Below are 25,103 nucleotides of genomic sequence, written 5' to 3'. Positions count from 1 at the left end.
GTTAGCCTGGGAAGAGGCGCTATCTTTTACGGCGGTCATATCGGCTCCATCTCCGTCCTCGAATATCCAGGTTTCTTCACCTTGTTGTCAAATTGATGGTTCTTGGAAAGCAACCAATGAGCATTCATGATTGGGCTGGTGGTGATGTGTTGGTGAGGAGCGAACCTTGTTGTTGGGGGCCAAGTGTCTAAGACGGAGCCTCTCCCCCCTGCATTCAGAGTTAGAAACGTTGGTGTGGGCCATGGAGCGGATACGTGCTGAGTTACTCACTATGGTGCATTCCCCTGAATATTGGTCATCATTCTTCAACTTGCTTGATGAGTTTATTCACTGGAGTTTTTTTCACTATTCTCCATCTCTTGGATCCCGCATGCGACAAATTTGAAGGCAGATTTTCTTGAATGTGCTTCGCATTCTCTTATCTCAAAGTTTCTTTTGTAAACTCCTTTCCTCTGGCTTAGGAAACTAACCGAGAAAATTCCTTTTACTTTATTGTTTGGTTGAAAAAAAAAAGATACACTTTTAGTTAAAGAAAATAGTTGTAGATGAGTTCAAAAAAATTAAAATTTAATTTAATTTAACAAAAATATATATTTAATTCTTTTCGTAAGTAAAAAAATGTATAAAAGTAAAGAGATAAGCTTTTAGTTATAGAAAATAGTTGTTTTTTTTTTTGCTATAATACACTAATGTATATCCATTTACAAATCTATTGTCTATATTACCACTAAAACTTTATTTGTACACACAAATATATTTTACTGTTAAACTATACTCTTTAGTCTTAACTACTACCAACAAATTGTCTTTATGAACACATTATATAAATTGTTATATCTTTCTTCACTTTAACATTTTTATAGTTATAAAAGCGCATACGTTAATCTTACATACTCCTATCATATATATTAGAATAGCATTCTTTTGAATAAATTATTTGATTGGTGAAAAAAATATGTGACGATCTATTTATTTTTTTTACTTCAAGAATCTTTTTCTTTGTGTAAAGGTGAGTATTTACGTTTTTTTAGAAACAATAACTAATTATATAATTTTCACAATCATTTTTTTATCTTATATAAAAAGTAATCTTTTTCTTGTAATATAGATATATATATATATATATATATATATAAATTTATCTTATAATTAGATTTTAAATAAAATTAGGTTTTATTTTATCTACTTACTTTTATATAAAAACTTTCTAAATTAGGTTTAGATTTTTTTCATTTTTATTTTTTAAAATTTTAATAATGAATTGACATGTGTCAATATCTGAATGATATAATTGACACGTGTCACGATCTTGTTAATAAATAATTTTGTCATCAAAGTTTATATAATAAGATTGTCTCTGCCGGAACAATGATGGAATCATAACCCTCGATCGGTTCCGGTTTATCGAACAATGATGGAATTATAACCCTCAATTGGTTCCGGTTTATCGAAACAAAGATTGGTTTAGGGGCAAACTGAAAGAGAAAAAACCAAAACCCTAATTTAGACGCCTTCTTTTTCCTTGGGAGATCTGATCACAAAGAGATAAAAAAAAACTATAATGATTGTGACATCTGTGAAAAGGTTAGGATCTACTTGCAAACGATGGAACGCTATATTCGAAGATGAAAGATTCATTGAAAAGCACTTTAGTAAAGCACCAAAGGAGTCTATGGTTCTCATATTGAAGGGGTATAGGGTTTGTCCAGTGAGCGTCAATCTCAACGTTGCTCCTCCTTCTATAGAGTTTAAAGGTGCACTTGGCCTAAAGATTTCCCCTTCTAGTTCAGAAGAAGTCGACATAGTCAACGTTTTCCATTGCGATGGTTTGTTGTTATGCAACACCAAAGATGGTAGACTCGTGGCTTGGAATCCGTGTTTGGGAGAAACCAGGTGGATCCAACGCAAAACTTGTTACGATATAGAGTCTAGGTTTACTCTAGGATATATCCAAAACAAAAAATCTTGCCGTAGCTACAAAATCTTGAGGCGGTGGGGTGTTTTTAGTGACCCAAAGTTTGATATATATGAGTTTAGCTCTGATTCATGGAGGGTTCTTAATGACGTTGTTCTTGACCGCATCATACTATATTACGATTATATTAGTGGTGCACTGTCTTGGAAAGGAAATACTTACTCGGTTGCAACTGATAACGAAGAAGATTATGAATTCATAAAATGCACCAAAGATTATGAATTCATATAAAGGAAATACTTACTTTATTAATTATTTTTAATTATGAATTCATAAGAGAGAGACACCAACATAAACAACCGTTAGACATTTAGACATTAATACAAAGAGAAACTATAACACACCAACATAAACAATGAACTTGCAAGAAGAGAAACTTGCAAAAAGTAAGCAACATATAAACACACCAACAGTTACCTCAGCATATGTTTGGTTCTTTGCGGTAAGAGATAACCCGCCGGAAGCACTGCTCTCCACATTATTCCAAGAGAGTAGCAAAGATTCAGCTTCAGCTATCCTCGATGACACTTGATGGTAGACTTTCTCAGACATTCCATCAACGAAAGGCCCATCAGGTTTCCTATGAGTCTCTTCTAGGACAAGCAGGAAATCAGGTAGTGGATCATCGGTCTTCTCAGACTAACACAAGAGTTAGAGAGTGATCAATTCTCACAAACAGTGAATAAACAAGTCTTAACTAAATAACTTTAAGAAAAATACTTACATGCTTTCGTGCTCGGGCTTTAAAAGACGTCTGACCAGATCGGTGTTTGCATATTCCGGTGCCATCAAGATCACTATAACGAGCATTACGACTGTTGATACTCTTTGCTTCTGACTTTGGTTCAAGCCAAAACTTGACCAAACCTTCCCATACTGTAGGATCAAGCCACCGCAACATTGCTTCATCACCTTTTTGCTTCCACTTACCCTTCCACCGAGACACTTGATCACTCATCCGAGTCTTCAACTTGGTTTCAAACTCAGTTCTGACTCTTTCGTTGATGGACGGGTCCCAGTTATATGTTTGCTTCAACAAACATGACATGCATTAGTAATTAAAACACAAAATCTATATTTAAAACACATCAAACACAAAGTAGACTTACCGCAAAAGTTTCAAACCACCGATTTACAACCGGACCTGGTGTTTGGGTCCAATTGGCATGTACATGTTTGAAATCTCTTTCAAAAATGGCCCAGACAGTAGCAGCCACAGAAGGGTCCTGGTCAAACCAACAAAGCAAAGGATAAATCGAATGAGATACTATGAAACAACAAAAAAAAAATTAGACAGGAGAAGATACTTACCAGAGGGTACCCGGAGGACGCTTAGGATCTAGTTTCGGTAAGGAAGCACGTCCGGGACTTGCAAGTAACTCTTCCAAAGTAAAAAATGAATGTTGTGGAGACATACGAGAAGTTGATTGCTGAGGAGGATCATTAGGCATGAACGGAAAGCTTCCATGTAGATTATCCTGCATCGCCGGTGATGTACCTTGAGAAGAAGCGGGAGAAGGTAACCTTTGGGGATGAGCAGAAGCAGAAGTTGTCCTTCGAGTAGAGACGGGAGGAGTTAAACCATGAGAGGAGATGAATCTTCTGTAAACATTTTGGTTTACAAAACCGTTTTGCTCATTAGTCGACATCTGAAAGCAGAACAAAAATCTGATTAGAATTAACCCTAACCCCCCAAATCAAATTCAATCAAAACTCCCAAAATCATTAGAACCTAAATTCGAAACCCTAAATTGAATCCCTAAACCCCAAATTGAATCCCCAAAGTCGAAACCCTAAAATCGAATTAAAACCCAAATCGAATCATAACCCTAAACCCCCAATTGAATCCCCAAATTCGAAACCCTAAACTCGAATTAAAACCCAAATCGAATCATAACCCTAAACCCCCAATTGAATCCCCAAATTCGAAACCCTAAAATCGAATTAAAACCCTAAATCGAATCGAAACCCTAAACCCCAAATCAAAACCCCAAACAAAGAGAAAGAAGAGGAGAGGAAGAGACTTACCGAACCTTGGAGAAGAGGAGGAGAAGGGTTCGAGAAGGAGATAGAAGAGGAGAGGAGGAGAGGAGGAGAAGGGTTCGAGAAGGGTTCAAGAAGGATTCGAGAAGGGTTAACCAGAGAAGAGACTCACCGGAAAAGACAGAAGAGATCGGAGAAGAAAGCGGAAATCGGAGAAGAGAAAGATTAGGGAACTAGGGTTTTTTGGCTGCGGATTAGTCGAAAAACACTGCGTCGCAAATCCCACGCAAATATTGCTAAGGATTAGCTATGGTCCCTCGCAAATCCCTAGCAACCATATTAAAATATGTAATTAATATTTCTAGACTTTGCGAGAGAATTACGAGAGACCGTAGCAAATCCCTCGTAAAGTCTTTTGGGTTTAGGTTTTGAAGTGTCATTTGCAAGGGAATTGCTACTATTTGAGCAATTTGCGAGGGAATTGCTACTATTTGAGCAATTTGTGATGGATTTGCTACTAATTTAGGGTTTAGGTTTTGAAAAAGGCATTTGTGCCATATCTTTGATTATAAATCTTGGATTCACCTTTTTAATCATTAAAAGTATTATAATTAGTTATAAGGGGTTTAGGATCAAGGGTTTAATGTTGTCATTTGCGAGGGAATTGCTATGGTTTATGTTTTTTGCAATGGATTTGCGACGCATTTGCTATGCATCTAGCGGATTACTCGCAAATTTGTCGCAATCCTTGAATATCTAATTTACAAAAACCATCAAAATAATTTAAAAAAAATAGTCAAATGAACTTGCAAGTATATTATAAGGTCCTATAAGCTCAACATACTCTTCTCTATCATCAAACTTCCAAAATAGTCCAATTTTGCATCTTCCTCCAATCATTAACTATCTTTTACACTATATCATATACATGTTCATTACATTTAGACAAATATTCCAAAATTTTATAATTCTCCAACAATATTGTGTTGCACTGCCTTATCTATGATTATAAGTGTTGGATTCTTTTTTTTAATCATTAATAGTAATGTTATTATTCTTTAGGGTTTAGGGTTTAGGGTTTGAAGTTTTCATTTTCGAGGGAATAGCGACGATTAATGTTTTGCGATGGATTTGCGACGCATTTGCTATATATCTAGCAAATATGTTGCAAATATGTCGCAAACCTAGTATATTTAATTTATAAAAACCATCAAAATAATTTTAAAAGTTAGTAAAATTAACTTTCAAGTATATTATAAGGTCCACGGTCTCATCATATTCTTTCCAATCATCTTTTAAATCATTAATAGTAATATATTAGTAATGAATTTCAGAATAATTCACCTTATGAACAGATTGAAATATATTTCAGAATAATTATATTAAGTTTTGTAATATTTATAAAAAAAAATTTCCTAATTTTGCAATGGATTTGCTATGGCTATCGCAATTCACTTGCACGTCCATAGCAATCTTTCTATGGATACTGTTTTCGCAAATGCGTCGCAATATTACGATTGATTTGCGAGGAGGGTGACCTTCCCTGCGATTTTGTCGTAAATGCCTCGCAAATGAGCAGCGAAATTGCGACGACTAGCTTCCTAACAATTTTGCAAGGGATGTGCTATGGAATTTTCTTTTCTCGTACTGTCCTCGCAAATCGACCGCAAATTTGCGAGAGCTATATTCCGTCGCAAGTCGTCCTTGCAAAACGCGTGTTTTCTTGTAGTGATAGACTCTTGGTTTGGAACCTGTGTTTGGGGGTAACCAGGTGGATCCAACTCAAAATTGGTTGCATGAATGCCATGAGAGACTCTAAGTTTGCTTTAGGATACCACAAAACACAGAATCGAGTTATTGAGTTTGAAATCTTTGATTTCAGCTCTAATTCATGGAGGGTTCTTAATGACGTAAACGCCAACACCTTCAAACTACCATATGTTGGCGTGTCTTTAAAACAAAATTCTTACTGGATTGCTGTATATGAAACAGATATTTGCTTGATATGTTTTGATTTTATAACAGAGAAGTTTAAACATCAATGTGTTCCGTTGTTTCAAAATCTTGGTATTATTGTTCTATCAGTTGTTAGAGAAGAACAGCTCTCACTTTTACATCAGAGCTCTCATCATAGACCAAAGATGGAGATATGGGTAACCAATAAAAGTGATGATGAAGCTGCTTTGGTGTGGAGCAAATCCTTCACAGTGAATTTACCTGTAAGAATATTTTATATTCTATATGGTCTATGTGTCTTACGGTTTAATAATAAATTTCAAGTTTATATTTAACATTGTGGATTCTAATATTAAAGATGACACCGTGATGAATCGGTTTCGATTAATGTATTAGAATTTGGGTGTATTGATAACCCTCTTCCCTTCTCTTAATTATATTATATAAGTAATATATATACATGTATATGTTATGTCTATGCATTATTAAAGGGTGCTATTACGAACCAGTACATTTAAGATGTGCTATTACGAACCAGTACAATTAAGGGGTGCTGTTACGAATCAGTACAGTTAAGGGGTGCTATGACGAACCAGTACATCTCTTCAAATGTGACTGTATATACATGTATATATGTGTGGCTGTTGAATCATTACAACAACGGTTGTATTCTCATAATGTAAGAAACACTACCAAACCAAACACACACCAGAAAAAAGAGATTATTGATCTTTTTCATCAAAGATCAAGTGAAGGCAATAAGGAGTAAGGGAAGAGAAAATCAATTACTGAAGACTTGGATCCATCATCAAACATAGAGAAAGCAATGGATCAAGATTAGTATTTCTTCTTCTCTATAAAAGTGTTTACGGTTGAATTACATCAAATCTAGATGATCTTTGGGATGTGTAGATTTCATAAATATAGAAATCTGAATTTATATTTGGTATCAGAGCAAACTATATTTGTTTAATTCACCGTTAGTCAAACGTACACCATTTGTTTGATCGAGTGTTTAAGTTTTCATGTATTCTGGTTCTCTGTTTTGCATTCATAAACGTTCGAGTGCTTAACGTACGGAACAAATGAATTTCTTATTGTCGGTTACTGCATATGTGTGAAAAGTCACGATTAGAGTTTATTAAATATATATGAAGTATTCGATACAAGGCTTATATAGAATATGGAATATGAGTCATCTGGGATTGTTTGAATTAATAAAAAAAATTGTTAGATTCTTCCGATAGTGAATCGTAGTTGATGTTACACATAATTAGATTAATTAGATTAGTCGTACGGGTGGGCATGAATTATGTTGTGCATGATTAGAATCTGGGTCACTATTGATAATTATGCTTACGGTCATTGCATCAATTATATTCTTTGATCTGTGGTGGTGTTAAATGGTAACTGATGATTTCTTTCATTATGTCGAACTGTGGTGGTGTTAAATGGTAACTGATGATTTCTTTCATTATGTCGAAAGAAAACCACCATTGGCACTACCGTAAAGTCCTGATCGATAATTATTACCTGTTAGAATTATTGTTTAATCTACTTCCGCTGCAAAACTTTATAAGTTAAGGTTTTATAATCGGGGAATTGTGTTATGTAATGTTAACACAATATAAAATAATTTCTACCCATTAAATAATTAAAAACATTTAATGTTTATATTGTATATAACTTGTTAATCATTAAAGTAGCCTTGTTATATTACATATAGATATTAAAAAATTTTAAAAATTTATTAATTAATCATGATTAAAGAGATGTTAAAAAATGACATGGATTGATCAATTATTTTGTTATCTATATTCTTGAAGGTCACCCAAAGGTGGATCACTGAATATAGTTAATGGTATGAAAAGAATTAATCTTTTTAATATAGTTAATAATATGTATACCCAAAGGTAACATGTTTATTTGATTAATATGTGATTTGATTAATTATAAAATTATAAATTTAGCATCATTAAAAGGGTTTGTTTTTTAATATTGCCCAAAAATTATTTAAATTCATGCATTAAATTTAAGTTAGGCCTTAAAAGTCTGTATAAAAGTGTCAAAGCACTAATAGGTAAGCATGTTTACATGTTTGCAGCTTCTTCAAACTTGTATGCATCTGCTAACTCTGTCGTAAAGTTCAATGGGCTGAATTACAGTGAATGGTCTGACCAAATCCGGTTTGCATTGGGTATTATGGTTTTGGACTCTGCAATACTAACGGATGAGGAACCTCTAGCCATTACAGGAGATAGCTCCGAAACTGAAAAATCTCGTTATGAGATTTGGGAGCGATCTAACAGACTGAGTTTAAACCTCATGAAAATGACGATGGCAGAAAGTGTTAAGCCATCTATGCCTAAGACAAAGAAAGCAAGGGAATTCATAGAGAAAATTAAAGAGTGTTCACAATCTGATTTGGCTGACAAGTCGATTGTAGGAAGTCTCATGAATGAGCTCACTACGAAAAAATTTTACTGGTCTCAGCCAATTCATGATCATGTGACCCACATGTCTAACTTGGCAGCAAGGTTGTAAACCTTGGGAATGGAAGTTCATGAGAATTTCTTGGTCCAATTCATTATGAACTCTCTACCTTTTGAGTTTAGCCAGTTCCAGGTGAATTACAACACCATTAAAGATAAATGGGACTTTAAGGAGTTAAAGGCTATGCTGGTTCAAGAGGAAGGGAGAATTAAGAAATTGAAGGATCATGTTGTCAATCTTGTGGGCTATGGAAATGCTACCAGCAATAAAGGAAAACCAAGTAGAAAGGACAAGATGAAGGATAAAGCTTTCATGAAAGGCCCTGAAAGTCAAATCCATAAGGAAAGGAAGTGTTTCCTTTGCAAGAAAATGGGGCACTTCAAGAAAGACTGTCCGAAAATAAAGGCATGGTTCGAAAAGAAAGGTATGCAACATATTTATGTTTGCTCTGAATTGAATCTTGTCGAAGTGCCTAAAAATACTTGGTGGTTAGATACTGGTGCTACTACTCATGTGTCTCATATTAAACAGGGATTCAGTTCGATTCAACCCATAAGAGGACCTGAACAATTCTTGTTCATGGGAAACAGAATGAAGGCACAAATTGAAGGCATTGGGACTTATAAGTTGATCTTGGACACTGGATGTCATGTAGATCTTGAAGGGTGTCTCTATGTACCTGAGTGTGCTAGAAATCTTGTTTCCGTTAGTAGGTTGGACAATTTAGGTTTTGTTTTTAAGATTGGACACGGTGTTTTCTCATTGTACCGAAATGATTACCTTAAAGGAAGTGGTACTTTGTTTGATTCACTATATCGTTTCAATCTTGATATAAAGTTTTTTGAATCGTTGTTTAATATTGAAAGTCAAGGCATTAAGCGTAGTGCATCGAATGAAAGTTCAGCTTTCTTGTGGCATCAAAGACTAGGTCATATTTCCAAAGAAATAATTATGAGATTGGTAAAGAATGAAATTCTTCCTCACTTCGATTTTAGTGATCTAGATGTGTGTGTAGACTGCATGAAAGGAAAGCAGACTAAACACATTACAAAGAAACCAGCCACAAGAAGTACTCAAGTTCTTGAGTTAATTCACACCGATATATGTGGTATGTTTGATGCTCCATCTTGGAGCGGTGAAAAATACTTTATCACCTTTATTGATGATTACTCACGTTATGGTTATACTTATCTTCTGCATGAAAAAAACTCAGTCTGTGAATATCCTAGAGATATTCATTAATGAGGTGGAAAGGCAATTAGATAGAAAAGTAAAAGTAGTGAGATCTGATAGAGGTGGTGAGTTTTATGGGAAATTCACAGAAAATTGACAATGTCCTGGTCCATTTGCAAAGCTACTTGAGAGTAGAGGCATTTGTGCACAGTATACAATGCATGGTACTCCTCAGCAGAATGGTGTAGCTGAGAGGCGGAATCGTACTTTAATGGAAATGGTTAGGAGCATGATAAGTAATAGTTCTTTACCCCTATCATTGTGGACATATGCATTAAAGACTGCAATGTATGTCTTAAACCGGGTTCCTAGTAAGTCAGTTTCTAAGACTCCTTTTGAACTGTGGACGGGAAGGAAACCAAGCTTAAGACATTTACGTGTTTGGGGATGTCCAGCAGAAGTAAAGTCATATAATCCACATGAAAAGAAACTTGATTCGAGGACTGTCAGTGGCTTCTTTGTTGGGTATCCGGAAAAATCAAAGGGGTATGTATTTTATTGTCCTAAGCATAGTACAAGAATAGTTGAAACGGAAAATGCTAGGTTCATTGAAAATGGTCAAACTAGTGGGAGTGGTGAACCAAGAAAGGTGGACATTCAAGAAGTTCAGGTTGAAGTTTCTTCACATGTTGTCACACCTAAGGTTGTTGTTCCTATTGTTTCAGTACAGTTAAATGAGGCAATAGAACAACATGATGATGTACCAATCCCAATGGATGAAGAGACAATTAATGAACATGTCGCTATTCATGAAGAAAATAGTGTACCACAAGAACCATTAAGGCGATCTGGAAGGAACCGTAGATCTACCATTTCAAATGACTATGTGGTTTATGCTGTTGAAAGTGAATGTGACTTAAGCATTGACGAAGACCCGAACACATTCCGAAAAGCCATGGAAAGTGACAATTCTGAAAAATGGTCTATTGCCGCGAAAGAAGAAATAAAATCTATGGGTGATAATAATGTTTGGGACTTAGTAGAGTTGCCAAACGGTTTCAAAACCGTTGGTTCTAAATGGGTCTTTAAGACTAAACGCGACTCGAAAGGTAACATTGAAAGATACAAGGCTCGCCTTGTTGCCAAAGGTTTCACCCAAAAAGATGGCATTGACTATAAAGAGACCTTCTCTCCAGTTTCAAAGAAGGATTCTCTTAGAATTGTTTTGGCTTTGGTGGCTCATTATGATCTGGAGCTTCACCAAATGGATGTGAAAACCGCCTTTCTTAATGGAGATCTTGAGGAAGAAGTATATATGGATCAGCCTGAAGGGTTTGTGGCCACAGGAAATGAACATCTGGTGTGTAAGCTGAAAAAAGTCAATATATGGACTTAAACAAGCTTCTAGACAATGGCATTTGAAGTTTAATGATACCATTATGTCATATGGGTTTGTAGAGGTTATCGTTGACCGATGCATCTACATAAAGATCAGTGGGAGCAAGTTTGTAATTTTAGTCTTATATGTTGATGATATTTTGCTTGCTGCGAATGATATGGGTATGCTACATGATATAAAGAAATATCTATCTAAGAACTTTGAAATGAAAGATATAGGTGAGGCATCTTATGTGATCGGAATAGAAATAATTCAAGATAGATCACAAGGATTGCTAAGTTTGTCTCAGAAAGGATATATCAATAAGGGCTTAGAGAGATATAGAATGAGTGAATGCTCTGCTGGTAAAATTCCAATTCAGAAAGGGGACAAGTTCAGTAAAATGCAATGTCCAAGAAATGAATTAGAACGTAAAGAAATGGAAAGAATTCCTTATGCATCAGTGGTTGGGAGTTTGAACTATGTTCAGACATGTACTCGACCAGATATCAGTTTTTCTATTGGTATGTTGGGTCGATATCAAAGTAATCCCGGAATGAATCACTGGAAGGCTGCAAAGAAGGTCCTCAGGTACTTGCAAGGCACCAAAGAGTTCATGCTTACATACAGGAGATCTGATGACCTCGAGGTCATTGGATATTCAGATTCAGACTATGTTGGATGCGTTGATAGTAGGAAATTGACGTTTGGATATTTGTTCTTGTTAGCTGGAGGAGCAATATCGTGGAAAAGTGGAAAGCAGTCTTTCATTGCTTCTTCCACTATGGAGGCCGAATTTGTGGCATGCTTTGAGGCCACAGTTCATTCATTGTGGCTGCGGAACTTTATTTTAGGGCTTCGGATTGTCGACAACATAGAGAAGCCGCTGAGAATTTACTGTGATAATTCCGCAGCTGTCTTCTTTTCAAAGAATGACAAGTACTCAAAAGGTGTTAAACACATGGAGATAAAGTACTTGTCTGTCAAAGAAGAAGTGCGGAAACATAGAGTGTCTTTTGAGCATATTAGGACGGATATGATGGTTGTAGATCCGCTAACTAAGGGATTACCACCTAATGTGTTCATTGGCCATGTAGATAAGACCTTGCTGTTTTGATTATAGGATGCTTATTAAGTATGAGACACTATGAATTCACTTAAAGTTATGTTTCTGTTTTTATTCGATATGTTATCATTAAAGTATGTGTACACATTTATGGTTTATAGATAACATAACTGTTTTGAGAATTAAGGTTTTTCTCAATATAAAAGAATAATATAAAATTGGAATTGATTTTGTGATACATGAAAGGGAGCATGTCGTTCAATGATGTGTGACCGTCATGATTCAATCAGTTTGATTTTATGTAAGTCATTAAAGGTTAAGAGAAATTGATATTAAAGTGCGCATTAAAGTTATTAAACCATTAAGTTGACACAAAGACCAAGTGGGAGAATGTAAGAATATTTTATATTCTATGTGGCCTATGTGTCTTACGGATTAATAATAAATTTCAAGTATATATTTAACATTGTGGATTCTAATATTAAAGACGACATCGTGATGAATCGGTTTCGATTAATGTATAAGAATTTGGGTGTATTGATAACCCTCTTCCCTTCTCTTAATTATATTATATAAGTAATATATATACATGTATATGTTATGTCTATGCATTATTAAAGGGTGCTATTACGAACAAGTACATTTAAGATGTGCTATTACGAACTAGTACAATTAAGGGGTGCTATTACGAACCAGTACAACTAAGGGGTACTATAACGAACCAGTACATCTCTTCAAATGTGACTGTATATACATGTATATATGTGTGGCTGTTGAATCATTACAACAATGGTTGTATTCTCATAACGTGAGAAACACTACTAAACCAAACACACACCAGAAAAAAAGAGATTATTGGTATTCTTCATCAAAGATCATGTGAAGGCAATAAGGAGTAAGGGAAGAGAAAATCAATTACTGAAGACTTGGATCCATCATCAAGCATAGAGAAAGTAATGGATCAAGGTTAGTATTTCTTCTTCTCTAAAAAAGTGTTTATGGTTGAATTAGATCAAATCTAGATGATCTTTGGGATGTGTAGATTTCATGAATATAGAAATCTGAATTTATATTACCCATTGGCAGTAATTGTTTTCATGTTTAATCGAGTCTATTAATCGACGAGGAGAAAAAATTGGCCTTGTGTTCTAATTTAGGTTTTGAGACCAGCTGGAACATGGTATACACTATTGGAAAGGACGATGAAAATTATACAGAGATGCCTTATACTTTTAAAGACTTTCCATGGTCGCAAGGATCTACAGACAAAACATGGTGTCCACGAATTTTCAATTATGTTCCAAGTTTGGTTCATATCTAGCAAGGTACAGTCGAGGCACCTACTCAGCTACTCTCTTTTTCTTCCTCCTGGTTTTTTTTATTTTTTATTTTTAGGAAAATGTCCAATGAAGAATGTAAGAAAATTTTTCTGGCACTTTGTGATTTCCTTTCTTCTTTATGGTGTATAGTTTTGGTTTGGATTGAATTTGTTTTTCACTTAAATTTCCTTGTAAGCTATGATGATGATTTTAACGTAAGGAGCTCTGATTATTATGTCTTAACTACTCTAAAACTGTTTTTACGTACATATACCTTGAAATAAATGATTGGAAAGACTGGATAGTGCACAAAAAGATCATAAAAGTAATTAAGATACAATATAAACAATAATCAATTATCAAAGTAGGGTACTTTTTTTCCTCTGTTTTCTACCTTGCGACTGAAGTAACTAGCTTTTTTCTCTTAATATGAATTTTAAAACCGATAATTAAATAATACATGTTTTTTATTTGGATTTCCAAATTTATTAAATGATTGGGTAAACGTATCCCCCGGAGTTCTAATTTTAAAAGATTCGGACCGTCCAGCGAAAAATCCTGAAATAATTGTTTTATACTTTACGACTAAAGCAATTACAGGTTTTTTCTCCTTTTTGAAACCGTTTAGTGTCTAAACAAGAATGGATTTATGAGTTTCAAACTTGACAATTATAAAAAGGATTATGGGCTTAGGCCTAAAGCCTCCGGATTATCAAAAGAAAGGTTGGTATAGGGCAAACATAAAGAAACAAAAATAAAAACCAAAACCCTAATTTCTGCTTACAGAGACCGAGTCGCTTTCTTCTTCGTTGGCAGATGAGATGACAAACAGAGAAACAATGATGATGCCCGATCTTCCTTTACATTTGGTAGAGGAAATACTCTTTAGGGTTCCAGCCACGTCTTTCAAACGATTACGATCTACTTGCAAACTATGGATGGCTTTATCTAAAACCCCAAGATTCACCGAGAAGCACTTTGGTAAAGCAGCTGCAAAGGAATCTATGGTTCTCATGTTGAAGGAGTATAGGATTTGTCCGGTGAGCGTCAATCTCAACGTTGCTCCTCCTTCTATAGAGTTTAAAGGTGCACTTGGCCTAAAGATTTCCCATTCTAGTTCAGAAGAAGTCGACATAGTCAACGTTTTCCATTGCGATGGTTTGTTGTTATGCAACACCAAAGATGGTAGACTCGTGGCTTGGAATCCGTGTTTGGGAGAAACCAGGTGGATCCAACGCAAAACTTGTTACGATATAGAGTCTAGGTTTACTCTAGGATATATCCAAAACAAAAAATCTTGCCGTAGCTACAAAATCTTGAGGCGGTGGGGTGTTTTTAGTGACCCAAAGTTTGATATATATGAGTTTAGCTCTGATTCATGGAGGGTTCTTAATGACGTTGTTCTTGACCGCATCATACTATATTACGATTATATTAGTGGTGCACTGTCTTGGAAAGGAAATACTTACTGGGTTGCAACTGATAACGAAGAAGATTATGAATTCATACTCATTTTTGATTTTACAGCAGAAAGATTTAAACGTCTGCGTCTTCCTCTATTTCAAAATCATGGTATGGTGACTCTATCAGTTGGTAGAGAAGAACAGCTTTCGGCTTTAAATCGGATCTATACTCCATCAAAGATAGAGATGTGGGTAACCACCAAAATTGATAATATTGAATCAGAGTTGTTGTGGTGCAAATCCTTTAATAGTGGATTTACCTGTTATTATCATTAGTGATTCTTTTGTTTACATGCATCTATTGATCGATGCGGAGAAGAAAATAGTATTGTGTTGTAATGTAGGTGATACGAACCGCGAGATTAATCTATACACTATTGGAGAGGACGAGGAATACTACACAGAGCTCCCAAACATAAACAGCCAATGTTTGTTGGAAAACGTAGAATGGGATCCAGTTGTTTTCAACTATGTTCCATGTTTGTTTCAAATCAAGTAAATAGAAAAGAAACTAGTGACCAAGTGATTTCGTCTTGCACATCTTCTTTTTTATTTCCTTAGTTTTTTTTTTTTTGAACAATTTAATGAATACATTTGGGTACTTTATGGTTCCAATGATGATGCTCTTTTCATCTCTCTACATAAATGGTGTAAGTAAGCCCCTTGACCTCAAAGACAGTTTATTCCCAAACCAAAGCCACGCCATCCCCGTTTCTGATTTAAGTCATTAAAGTGAAAAACCATTGACAAAACTCATGATGTTACGTTTCATCTTTAGCTTCTGAAGCAAGCAGATGTCTCAGCTATAACCAAGCTTGTAGCATCCTTTGATATTCACCATGATTGCGCTCAACTTGAAACTGTTGACGATTTTGATTAAAGGTAAATTTGGCGATGATGGTCAAACCATTCCCAGACGACGACGGACCCCAAATCTTGACATCCTCCTAATTAATCATATTTTGGATATGAATGAAGCTCTAGTTCCAACTAAACCGGAAAAAAAAAAAATCTCTTGATGGTGTAAAATGATCCAAGATGTTTAAAACATGAACTGCTATCTTCTCTATCACAGATCAGGATTAAATTTTGTGCTTTTAAAGGTGTCGATTTGGTCCGAGGTTGGTTTTAGGTTTTAGAAACAGAGTAAAAAGACTGAATAAAACAGAGTAACACACGAGACTTTTAGAATATTATATTGGGATCACTTTCTTTTGTCGGTTGCTTCTTTTCCAAGGAAAAGTAAAGTTTTTAAAAATAATCTAGGAAAAGGAAAAGGAAAGCGGAAAATACGTTTCTTGTTTGTATATATATATAAGACAAAATAGGTTATTCTTCGTAGGGAGATCACAAGAGAAACAATGACGATGCCTGAACTCCCGCAAAAATTGGTTGAAGAAATACTATCTAGGCTTCCGGCAAAAGCTCTGGGACGGATCTACTTGCAAAGGATTGGACGTTTTAGTTAAAGACCAGAGGTTCGGCGAGAAGCACTTTCGCAATGCACCAAAGGAGTCTCTGGTTCTCATGTCGAAGGAGTATAGGGTTTGCCCAATGAGTGTCAATCTGAACGTTGCTCCTCCATCTATAGAGTTGAAAGATGCACTTGGTCTAAGCGAATCTCAATCTAATTCAGAACAAGTCGATATAGCTGAAGTTTTTCACTGCGATGGTTTGTTGTTATGTACAACCAAGAACAATAGACTCTTGGTTTGGAACCCATGTTCGGGGGTAACCAGGTGGATCCAACTCAAAATTGGTTGCATGAATGTCATGAGAGACTCTACGTTTGCTTTAGGACACCACAACAACAAATCTTGCCGTGCCTACAAAATCTTGAGGTGTTGTAATTCTAAAGACATTACAAAACACAGAACCGAGTTATTGAGTTTGAAATCTTTGATTTCAGCTCTAATTCATGGAGGGTTCTTGATGACGTAAACCCCAACTCCTTCGAACTAGGATTTGTTGGCGTGTCTTTAAAGCAAATTACTTACTGGCTTGCTCCATATGAAACAGATCCTTGCTTAATACGTTTTGATTTTACAACAGAGAAGTTTCAACATCTGAGTCTTCCTTTGTTTAAACCTGTTGCTGTAATTCTTTTATCAGTTGTTACTTGTTAGAGAAGAAAAACTCTCAGTGTTACATCTGAGCTCTCGTCATGGTATAAAGGTGATGGATATATGGGTAACCAATAAAATTGATGACGAAGCTGCTTTGGTGTGGAGCAAATCCTTTACAGTGGATTTACCCATTGGCAGTAAATGTATTCATGTTTACTCGAGTCTATTAATCGACGAGGAGAAAAAATTGGCCTTGTATTCTAACTTAGGTGTTGCGACCTGCTGGAATTTGGTATACACTATCGGAGAGGACGATGAATATTATACAGAGGTGCCTTATACTTCTAAAGACTTCCAATGGTCGCAACATAATAGTCCTTTGAAAGGATCTACAGACAAAATATGGTTTCCACGAATTTTCAGTTATGTTCCAAGTTTGGTTCATATCTAGCAACGTACAATATATAGTCAAGGCACCTACTCTCTTTTTCTTCTTCTTGTTTTTTTTTTTTTTTTTTTTTTAATTTTTTTATTTTGAGGAAGAATTTAATAAATATTTTTTGGTACTTTGTGATTTTCTTTTTGGTTTGGATTGAGCTTTTCTTTACCAGAGGAGTGGAGTGTATCATTTGGGTGTTAATGTATTTTCTTATTTTTGAGAAAACAATACATTTTTTTTAAACTACAATGTTTAGCGCTCATTCACAATTACTTACTATATATATTATCATAAACATATTTTTAAGCAAAACTATGAATTAAGTTCTCATTAAAAATATTGATATTATGTTATGTATAATTTTATTAAATTCAATAAGAAATTATTTGTAATCTATATACAGTATGTGTGTGATATTATTTATAATTAATTATATTTTAAATATTTAATAATAAGTGGAAACATGTCAGGTTTTTCATATAACTAAGAGTTAATGTATAATTTAAAATGTAATCAAAAACAAAATAATAATTGTAACATGCTTTTGTGTCATCGTTAGCGAGACTCCCCTCATCTTTTTTTATACTATACTAGGATAATACATGCGCTCCGCCGCGGGTTATTTTTATTTTGTTTTTATTTTAATTATTTTAAAGATAAATTTTATATACTGTTTGCAATAATAATAAAAATATCAAAGCATGTGTTGATTAATTATTATTTTTGATTTTTTATTTACCTTAAAAACATGATCTGTCAATATTAAAAGAAAATATAATATTTAAATAATAAAAAACTCTAGGATCGCAAAAGGCCAAAACCATACCATATATATTCCATAATGAAATTCTCTGAAACATAATGCGGCTCAAACCCAAACCAAAAAATATTTCAATATCCACCTTTGTCGCATATTCGAAATCACATCATAGTTATGCTTATGTAGCATTAAAACTACGAGTAAATAAATATAAGAAAAATGTTTCACCTATCGGTTCCTAATTTCAATCTATTCTTGAAAGAAACATTTTCATTATTCTTGCTCCATCGTGAAGCATTTCGAACAAAGATATGTACTTTACTCTTGTGGTCTTTTAGTCTGCAGTTTAGTATTTGTAAAACTCTAACATCTCTTCTTCCAAAACAAAGATATGTACTTTACTCTAATGGTATTTTAGTCTGCAGTTTAATATTCGTAAAACTCTAATATCTCTTCTTCCAAAAAATGAGTCTTGCCTACAATCACAAGTTAACCTCTGACTTTTTATCTTCCATCACAGCTTTTTCAGTCTCAGCATTGTCTCCATTTGTCTAAACCTCTGACTCTTTATCTTCCATCACAGCTTTTCTATTATCTTTTTTTTTTTTTTATCTCAGCATCTATCTCCAATTTCTTTGGTTCAGACATATCATCATCTTTCGTAACTTCTTGTTTTTTGTTATCTCGAGAATTCTCCTTCTCCTTTCACTACAAGAAAACATGCAAATAGCGACTGCACTATTAGTCACTATTTAGTCGCTAAACGATGTGTTACGACTAAATAGCGACTAAAAGCAGTAATCCTAAATCGAGAGTCGCTAAAATAGTCACAATGTAGTCACCAAATTTAGTGACTAATTGATGACAAATTTACAATTATGTATTTAGAAAATATTATATTTATACAGCATTTTTTTTATACAGCATTATATATATATATATATATATATTTTAATAATAATATATTTTATTAATAACAGGTTGTTTTTGGAATGAATCTATACTATAAAAGATTGTCAACTCTCTCCATTTGAGTGACACGTCAGCAGTGGAGAGATTGTCACCTGTTTATCCTCATTAAAAGCAAACAAACATAAACTTAAAGGAATATGAAATATCTTTCATGTCTTTTATTTTTTTTTATATCATAAACAGTTTCAATATTTACATTAGAAATTTAGAGAGACTTAAAACAAATATAAAGAAAATAGATGCATCACCAAAAGACAAAAAGACTTCGAGAGTGAATCAAAGCGCCACTTCTTCTTCTTGGCGTAAACCATGATTGTATGGGAATATAATATAGCCGTTACAATTTTGTCAATAGTTGAAAAGTTGCACCAATGATAGAGATATTGGTTAATATTATAGAGAAATTCATGAAAGTTTATCCCTACAGAAATAAAATTTTATATATAAAGAAGATTGGAGTTTTGTTCACTATCAAATAGAAGATAGTTGAATAAAACTGTAGAATGTTGGTTTAAAAAAATACAGAGACAAAGAGGGAGATAGTTGAATATATTCATGACTGTTGGTTTTCATATTCTAATATTTAGAAGTTGTCAAAAATGAACTGAATGAAATTCTTATTAAAAACCAATTAAATTATAGAGTTAATTATATTCAAGAAATTGAAGAGGTGACATGAAAGGAAAATGTCTATCTTAATTATATATATTAAATAGTTAGCCAAGCTGCAATTCTTGATAAAATAAAATGTTAGTGTTTCATAGTATTTAATTGAGAAACTTAAGTATGAATATATCTAAATATTTTTTTTTAGTAAAATATAAAACTTACTTAACCAAAAAACTTTTTATTATAAAATATGTATTCTTAGATCAAACTTTCATTTAAAATATATTCTTTTAAAGTATTAGGCAAGAATTGTTGAATGTTTAAATCTCTCGAAATAAAGTTGTTATCTAATAATTCAATTACAAAATCTATACTATAAAAGATGGCCAACTCTCTCCATTTGAGTGACACGTCAGCAGTGGAGAGATTGCCACATGTCTATCCTCATTAAAAGCAAACAAACCTAAACTTAAATGAATATGAAATATTTTTTATGTCTTTTATTCTTTTTTTTTTATATCACAAACAGTTTTAATATTTACATAAGAAATTTAGAGAAACTTAAAACATGTCTAAAGAAAATAGATGCATCACCAAAAGACAAAAAGACATCGAGAATGAATCAAAGCGCCACTTCTTCCTCTTGGCGTAAACATGAATGGGAATATGATTTAGCCGTTACAATTTTGTCAATAGTTGAAAAGTTGCACCAGTGATATAGATATTGGGTTAATATTATAGAGAAATTCATGAAAATTTATCCCTACAGAAATAAATTTTTTATATATGAAGAAGATTGGAGTTTTGTTCACTATCAAATGGGAAGATAGTTGAATAAAACTGTAGAATGTTAGTTTAAAAAAATACAGAGACAAAGAGGGAGATAGTTGAATATATTCATGACTGTTGGTTTTCATATTCTAATATTTAGAAGTTGTCAAAAATTAACTGAATGAAATTCTTTTTAAAAACCAATTAAATTATAGAGTTAATTATATTCAAGAAATTGAAGAGGTGACATGAAAGGAAGATGTCTATCTTAATTATATATATTAAATAGTTAGCCAAACTGCAATTCTTGATAAAATAAAATATTAGTGTTTCAGAGTATTTAATTGAGAAACTTAAGTATGAATATATCTAAATATTTTTTTTAATAAAATATAAAATTTATTTAACCAAAAAACTCTTTATTATAAAATATGTATCCTTAGATCAAACTTCCATTTAAAATATTTTCTTTTAAAGTTTTAGGCAAGAATTGTTGAATGTTTAAATCTCTCTAAACAAAGTTGTTCATGCATGTATCTAATAATTCAATTACAAAATGAAAAAACATATATGAAGTATTAAATCAACGTCAAATTATATTTTTCAAGATTTCCAGAATTAAAAGAAAACAAAGATAAACTCTACATCAAAAACAAATTAGTAGCAAAATTGTTTAAAAACGGTAAGCCATAAGCCCGTGCATAGCGCGGGTACTCGTCTAGTTGATATTAAAAATAAAAATACTATATTTATTATTATGAAATACTATATTTATTATTATGAGATTTAGCTACTTTGGTGTGGAGCAAATCCTTTATAGTGGATTTTATAGTGGATTTACCTGTTTTCAGTTATCCTATTCATTTTTTCACGAGACTATTAATCGATTCGGAGAAGAAAGTGTCCTTGTGTTGTGATATAGGTACTGGTCACCTCGAGAGCTTGTTAAAAGTATACACTGTTGGAGAGGACGATAAATATTGCACAGAAACCCCTAGCAAATGTGGCCATGATCCGGACCCAGTTATTTTCAATTATGTTCCAAGTGTGTTTCAAATCAAGTGAATTATTGCACATCCTCTTTTGTTCCTCGTTTTTGGTTTTTTTTTTTTTTTTTTTTTTTTGTTGAACAACATTTGAGGTAGCTGATCCAGAGTGATATGAATTTACAAGGCTAATGTTTTTTGTAGAATGGTTATTATTTTTGGTATTTTATGGTTCCTTTCTTCTTTGCGTTGACCAGTTTTGGTTTGGATTTGAGATTTTTATAACTTTTAAAAAATCATTCGATCCAATCATGATGAAATTACACGAGGTGTTTTGATTACAAAGTGACCAAAGGTGACAATGGCATACTGTCTGAATCAGTAAGAACTAACAATAGCGACAATGCGACAGAGGCGAAAACAGAGGCATTGCTAAAGCCTCCTCTCTTGGGAATGAGTTTCTGGTGCCAAGGAGGAGTTGAAATGTGCGAAGTGTGATCGGCCCAAGGAAGGAGTTTGTGGGCTTCGGCCTGAAGCGTCCTATTTAGGGGGAAACGTGAACAGCAAAAAAAAAAAAAAAACGAAACCCTAACGTTCTTCTTCGTTGGGAGCTTTGTGGATGATGGTGCCCGATCTTCTGGAATTGGTAGAGGAAATACTCTCTTAAGGTTCCCACCATATCATTGATACGATTACGAACTACTTGCAAACGCTTTGTTCAGAGACCGAGGATTCACCCAGAAGCACTTTCGCAAATCTGTTGCAAAGGACTCTATATATGGTTCTCATGTTGAAGGAACATAGGGTTTTTCCAGTGAGCCTCAATCTCAACGCTGTTTATAAAATCTTGTGCACTTCTAAAACACGATACGGAAGAGTCTCGGAGTTTGAAATTTTGATATATAAAGACAATGTCGTTTGACTAATTTGATGAATTATTTGTTTTTGAGTACTTTTTTGATTCGTTTCTTGTATGTGTGATAATTGTTTTAGTATTCGTTTTTTTTATAATAAAAAATTAAAAATAAAAATTGTAAAGTGACAAACTTTCAAAAAAAGATAACGAATACTAAATCAGTAAAAGAGCAAACACAAATGGCGATGTTGGTAGCGAGTGTTCTTCATCTCTCTCCATTGGTGTTAGCCACCACGACTACTAAACCATTTCTTCAAAACGAGAGAAAGCATACCAAAGCCACAACGACCAATAACGTCTCATCGTCGTCTCCGATTAAGTCGTTGAAGAATTGCAAAACCATTGATGAACTTAAGATGTTTCATCGTTCGCTCACGAAGCGAGGCTTTGATACTGACGTCTCCGCTATAACTAAGCTTGTAGCACGAAGCTGCGAATTGGGTACTCGTGAAAGCTTGAGCTTTGCTAAAGATTGTTTGATTACTCAGAGGAAGCAAATGGTGAATCGTATGGATCTTGTTTCATGTACAATGCTCTGATTCGTGGATACGCGTCTTTTGGGTTATGCAACGAAGCTATGTTGCTCTTTCTTCGAATGATGAACTCTGGGATTTCTCCGGATAAGTACACGTTTCCTTTCGGATTGAGTGCTTGTGCGAAGAGCAGAGCTAAAGGTAATGGGATTCAGATTCATGGGTTGGTCGTCAAGATGGATTACGCTAAGGATTTGTTTGTGGAGAACTCGCTGGTTCATTTTTACGCAGAGTGTGGAGAGCTTGATAGTGCACGCAAAGTGTTTGATGAAATGTCTGATAGAAATGTAGTTTCTTGGACGAGTATGATTTGTGGGTATGCGAGGCGGGATTTAGCTAAAGACGCTGTTGATTTGTTTTTCCGGATTGTGAGAGACGAAGACGTGAGTCACGTGACTCCTAATTCGGTCACAATGGTGTGTGTGATATCGGCTTGTGCTAAGCTAGAGGATCTTGAAACGGGTGAGAAGGTTTATGGTTTTATCCGTAGTTCTGGGATTGAAGTGAACGATGATCTTATGGTTAGTGCACTGGTTGATATGTACATGAAATGCAACGGTATAGATACATTAAAACGGCTTTTTGAACAATATGGTGCTAGTAATTTGGATTTGTGTAATGCTATGGCTTCTAATTATGTGCGGTTGAATTTAGCAAAGGAGGCTTTAGGTGTTTTGAATTTGATGATGGATTCTGGTATTAGACCTGATAGGATTTCGATGTTGAGTGCGATTTCGTCTTGTTCACAATTGAGAAACGTCTTGTGGGGAAAGAGCTGTCACGGGTATGTACTGAGGAATGGGTTTGAAAGTTGGGACAATGTATGCAATGCGTTGATTGATATGTACATGAAATGTCATAGGCAAGATACTGCGTTTAGGATCTTTGATCAGATGTCGAACAAGACAGTGGTGACATGGAATTCGATAGTTGCTGGCTATATAGAAAACGGTGAGGTGGATATAGCTCTGGAAACATTCAAAACCATGCCGGAGAAAAACATTGTTTCTTGGAACACGATCATAGGTGCTCTGGTACAAGAAAGTATGTTTGAGGAAGCGATTGAAGTTTTCCGGTCTATGCAAAGCCAAGAGGGTGTCAATGCGAATGGTGTGACAATGATGTGTATTGCATCTGCTTGTGGGCATTTGGGAGCTCTTGATCTTGCGAAATGGATATATTACTACATTGAGAAGAACGGGATTCAGGTTGATGTCAGACTTGGTACAACCTTAGTAGATATGTGCTCCAGGTTTGGGGATCCTGAAAGCGCAATGTCGATTTTCAATTGTTTGACACACCGAGATGTCTCGGCTTGGACAGCGGCTATCGGAGCTATGGCTATGGCAGGAAATGCTGAGCGAGCTATAGGACTTTTCGATGAGATGATTGAAAAAGGGTTGAAACCAGATGGAGTTGTGTTTGTTGGAGCATTGACAGCTTGCAGCCATGGTAAATTGGTCCAACAGGGTAAGGAAATCTTCAAATCAATGGAGAAACTTCATGGAGTTTCACCAGAAGATGTGCATTATGGATGCATGGTTGACCTGCTTGGTCGAGCAGGATTGTTAGAGGAAGCTTTGCAACTTATAAAGGACATGCCTATGGAACCAAACGATGTGATTTGGAATTCTCTTTTAGCTGCTTGCCGTGTTCAGGGAAACGTGGAGATGGCAGCTTATGCCGCTGAGAGGATACAAGTATTGGCTCCAGAGAGAACTGGAAGTTATGTTCTTCTATCTAATGTCTATGCATCAGCTGGAAGATGGAACGATATGGCTAAAGTAAGGGTGAGTGTGAAGGAGAAAGGGTTACGTAAACCGCCAGGAACTAGTTTAATACAGATTCGAGGTAAAACCCATGAGTTCACATCAGGAGATGAGTCACAGCCTGAAATGCCAAAATAGAAGCAATGCTCGAGGAAATTACCGCAAGAGCGAGTCACTTAGGCCATGTACCTGATCTTAGTAATGCTCTAATGGATGTAGATGAGAAAGAGAAGATCTTTATGCTTAGTAGACATAGCGAGAAACTTGCAATGGCCTTTGGGCTCATTAGCTCAGACAAAGGCACAACAATCAGAATAGTCAAGAACCTAAGAGTATGCTCTGATTGTCATTCATTTGCCAAATTTGCATCCAAAGTATACAACAGAGAAATCATTCTAAGAGACAATAACCGGTTTCATTTCATCCATCAAGGGAAGTGTTCTTGCGGTGACTTCTGGTGATTACAGAAACAGAAA

General features: G+C 34.6%; 2 protein-coding genes, 1 long non-coding RNA gene and 3 pseudogenes across 3 annotated transcripts; 5 read left to right on the top strand and 1 right to left on the bottom strand.

The window, feature by feature from the left end:
• The first annotated feature begins 1,561 nt into the window (after positions 1 to 1,561).
• LOC109125679 (F-box protein At3g22350-like) lies at positions 1,562 to 8,458 on the top strand. The gene is made up of 5 exons (XM_019227930.2): positions 1,562 to 2,080; positions 2,453 to 2,466; positions 5,989 to 6,111; positions 7,741 to 7,775; positions 8,019 to 8,458. Exons 1-5 carry the CDS (start codon positions 1,562 to 1,564, stop codon positions 8,456 to 8,458), a joined length of 1,131 nt encoding a protein of 376 aa, XP_019083475.2.
• Positions 2,673 to 3,624, bottom strand: LOC147949731 (uncharacterized). Its single transcript, XM_087463222.1, has 3 exons — positions 3,290 to 3,624; positions 3,085 to 3,214; positions 2,673 to 3,005 (listed from the first exon to the last, which is right to left on the bottom strand). The coding sequence occupies exons 1-3, from the start codon at positions 3,622 to 3,624 to the stop codon at positions 2,673 to 2,675; spliced, it is 798 nt and encodes a 265-aa protein (XP_087319348.1).
• A 4,273-nt stretch (positions 8,459 to 12,731) lies between the features above and the next one.
• LOC147949730 (uncharacterized) lies at positions 12,732 to 13,582 on the top strand. Its single transcript, XR_015595462.1, has 2 exons — positions 12,732 to 12,990; positions 13,182 to 13,582. It is a non-coding gene; the product is annotated as an uncharacterized LOC147949730 (long non-coding RNA).
• Positions 13,583 to 14,163: 581 nt separating this feature from the next.
• Positions 14,164 to 15,305, top strand: LOC104706616 (putative F-box protein At3g22720 pseudogene; annotated as a pseudogene).
• Positions 15,306 to 16,167: 862 nt separating this feature from the next.
• Positions 16,168 to 16,932, top strand: LOC109125676 (F-box protein At3g22700 pseudogene; annotated as a pseudogene).
• A 5,530-nt stretch (positions 16,933 to 22,462) lies between these two features.
• Positions 22,463 to 25,103, top strand: LOC104787681 (pentatricopeptide repeat-containing protein At3g22690 pseudogene; annotated as a pseudogene).

The sequence above is a fragment of the Camelina sativa genome, chromosome 1 (genome assembly GCF_030686135.1).
Source record: "Camelina sativa cultivar CO46 ecotype springtype chromosome 1, ASM3068613v1".
NCBI classification, from domain to species: Eukaryota; Viridiplantae; Streptophyta; class Magnoliopsida; order Brassicales; family Brassicaceae; genus Camelina; species Camelina sativa.
The sequence above is the reverse complement of the archived record's forward strand: the minus strand, read 5'-3'. Positions and strand labels throughout refer to the sequence as shown.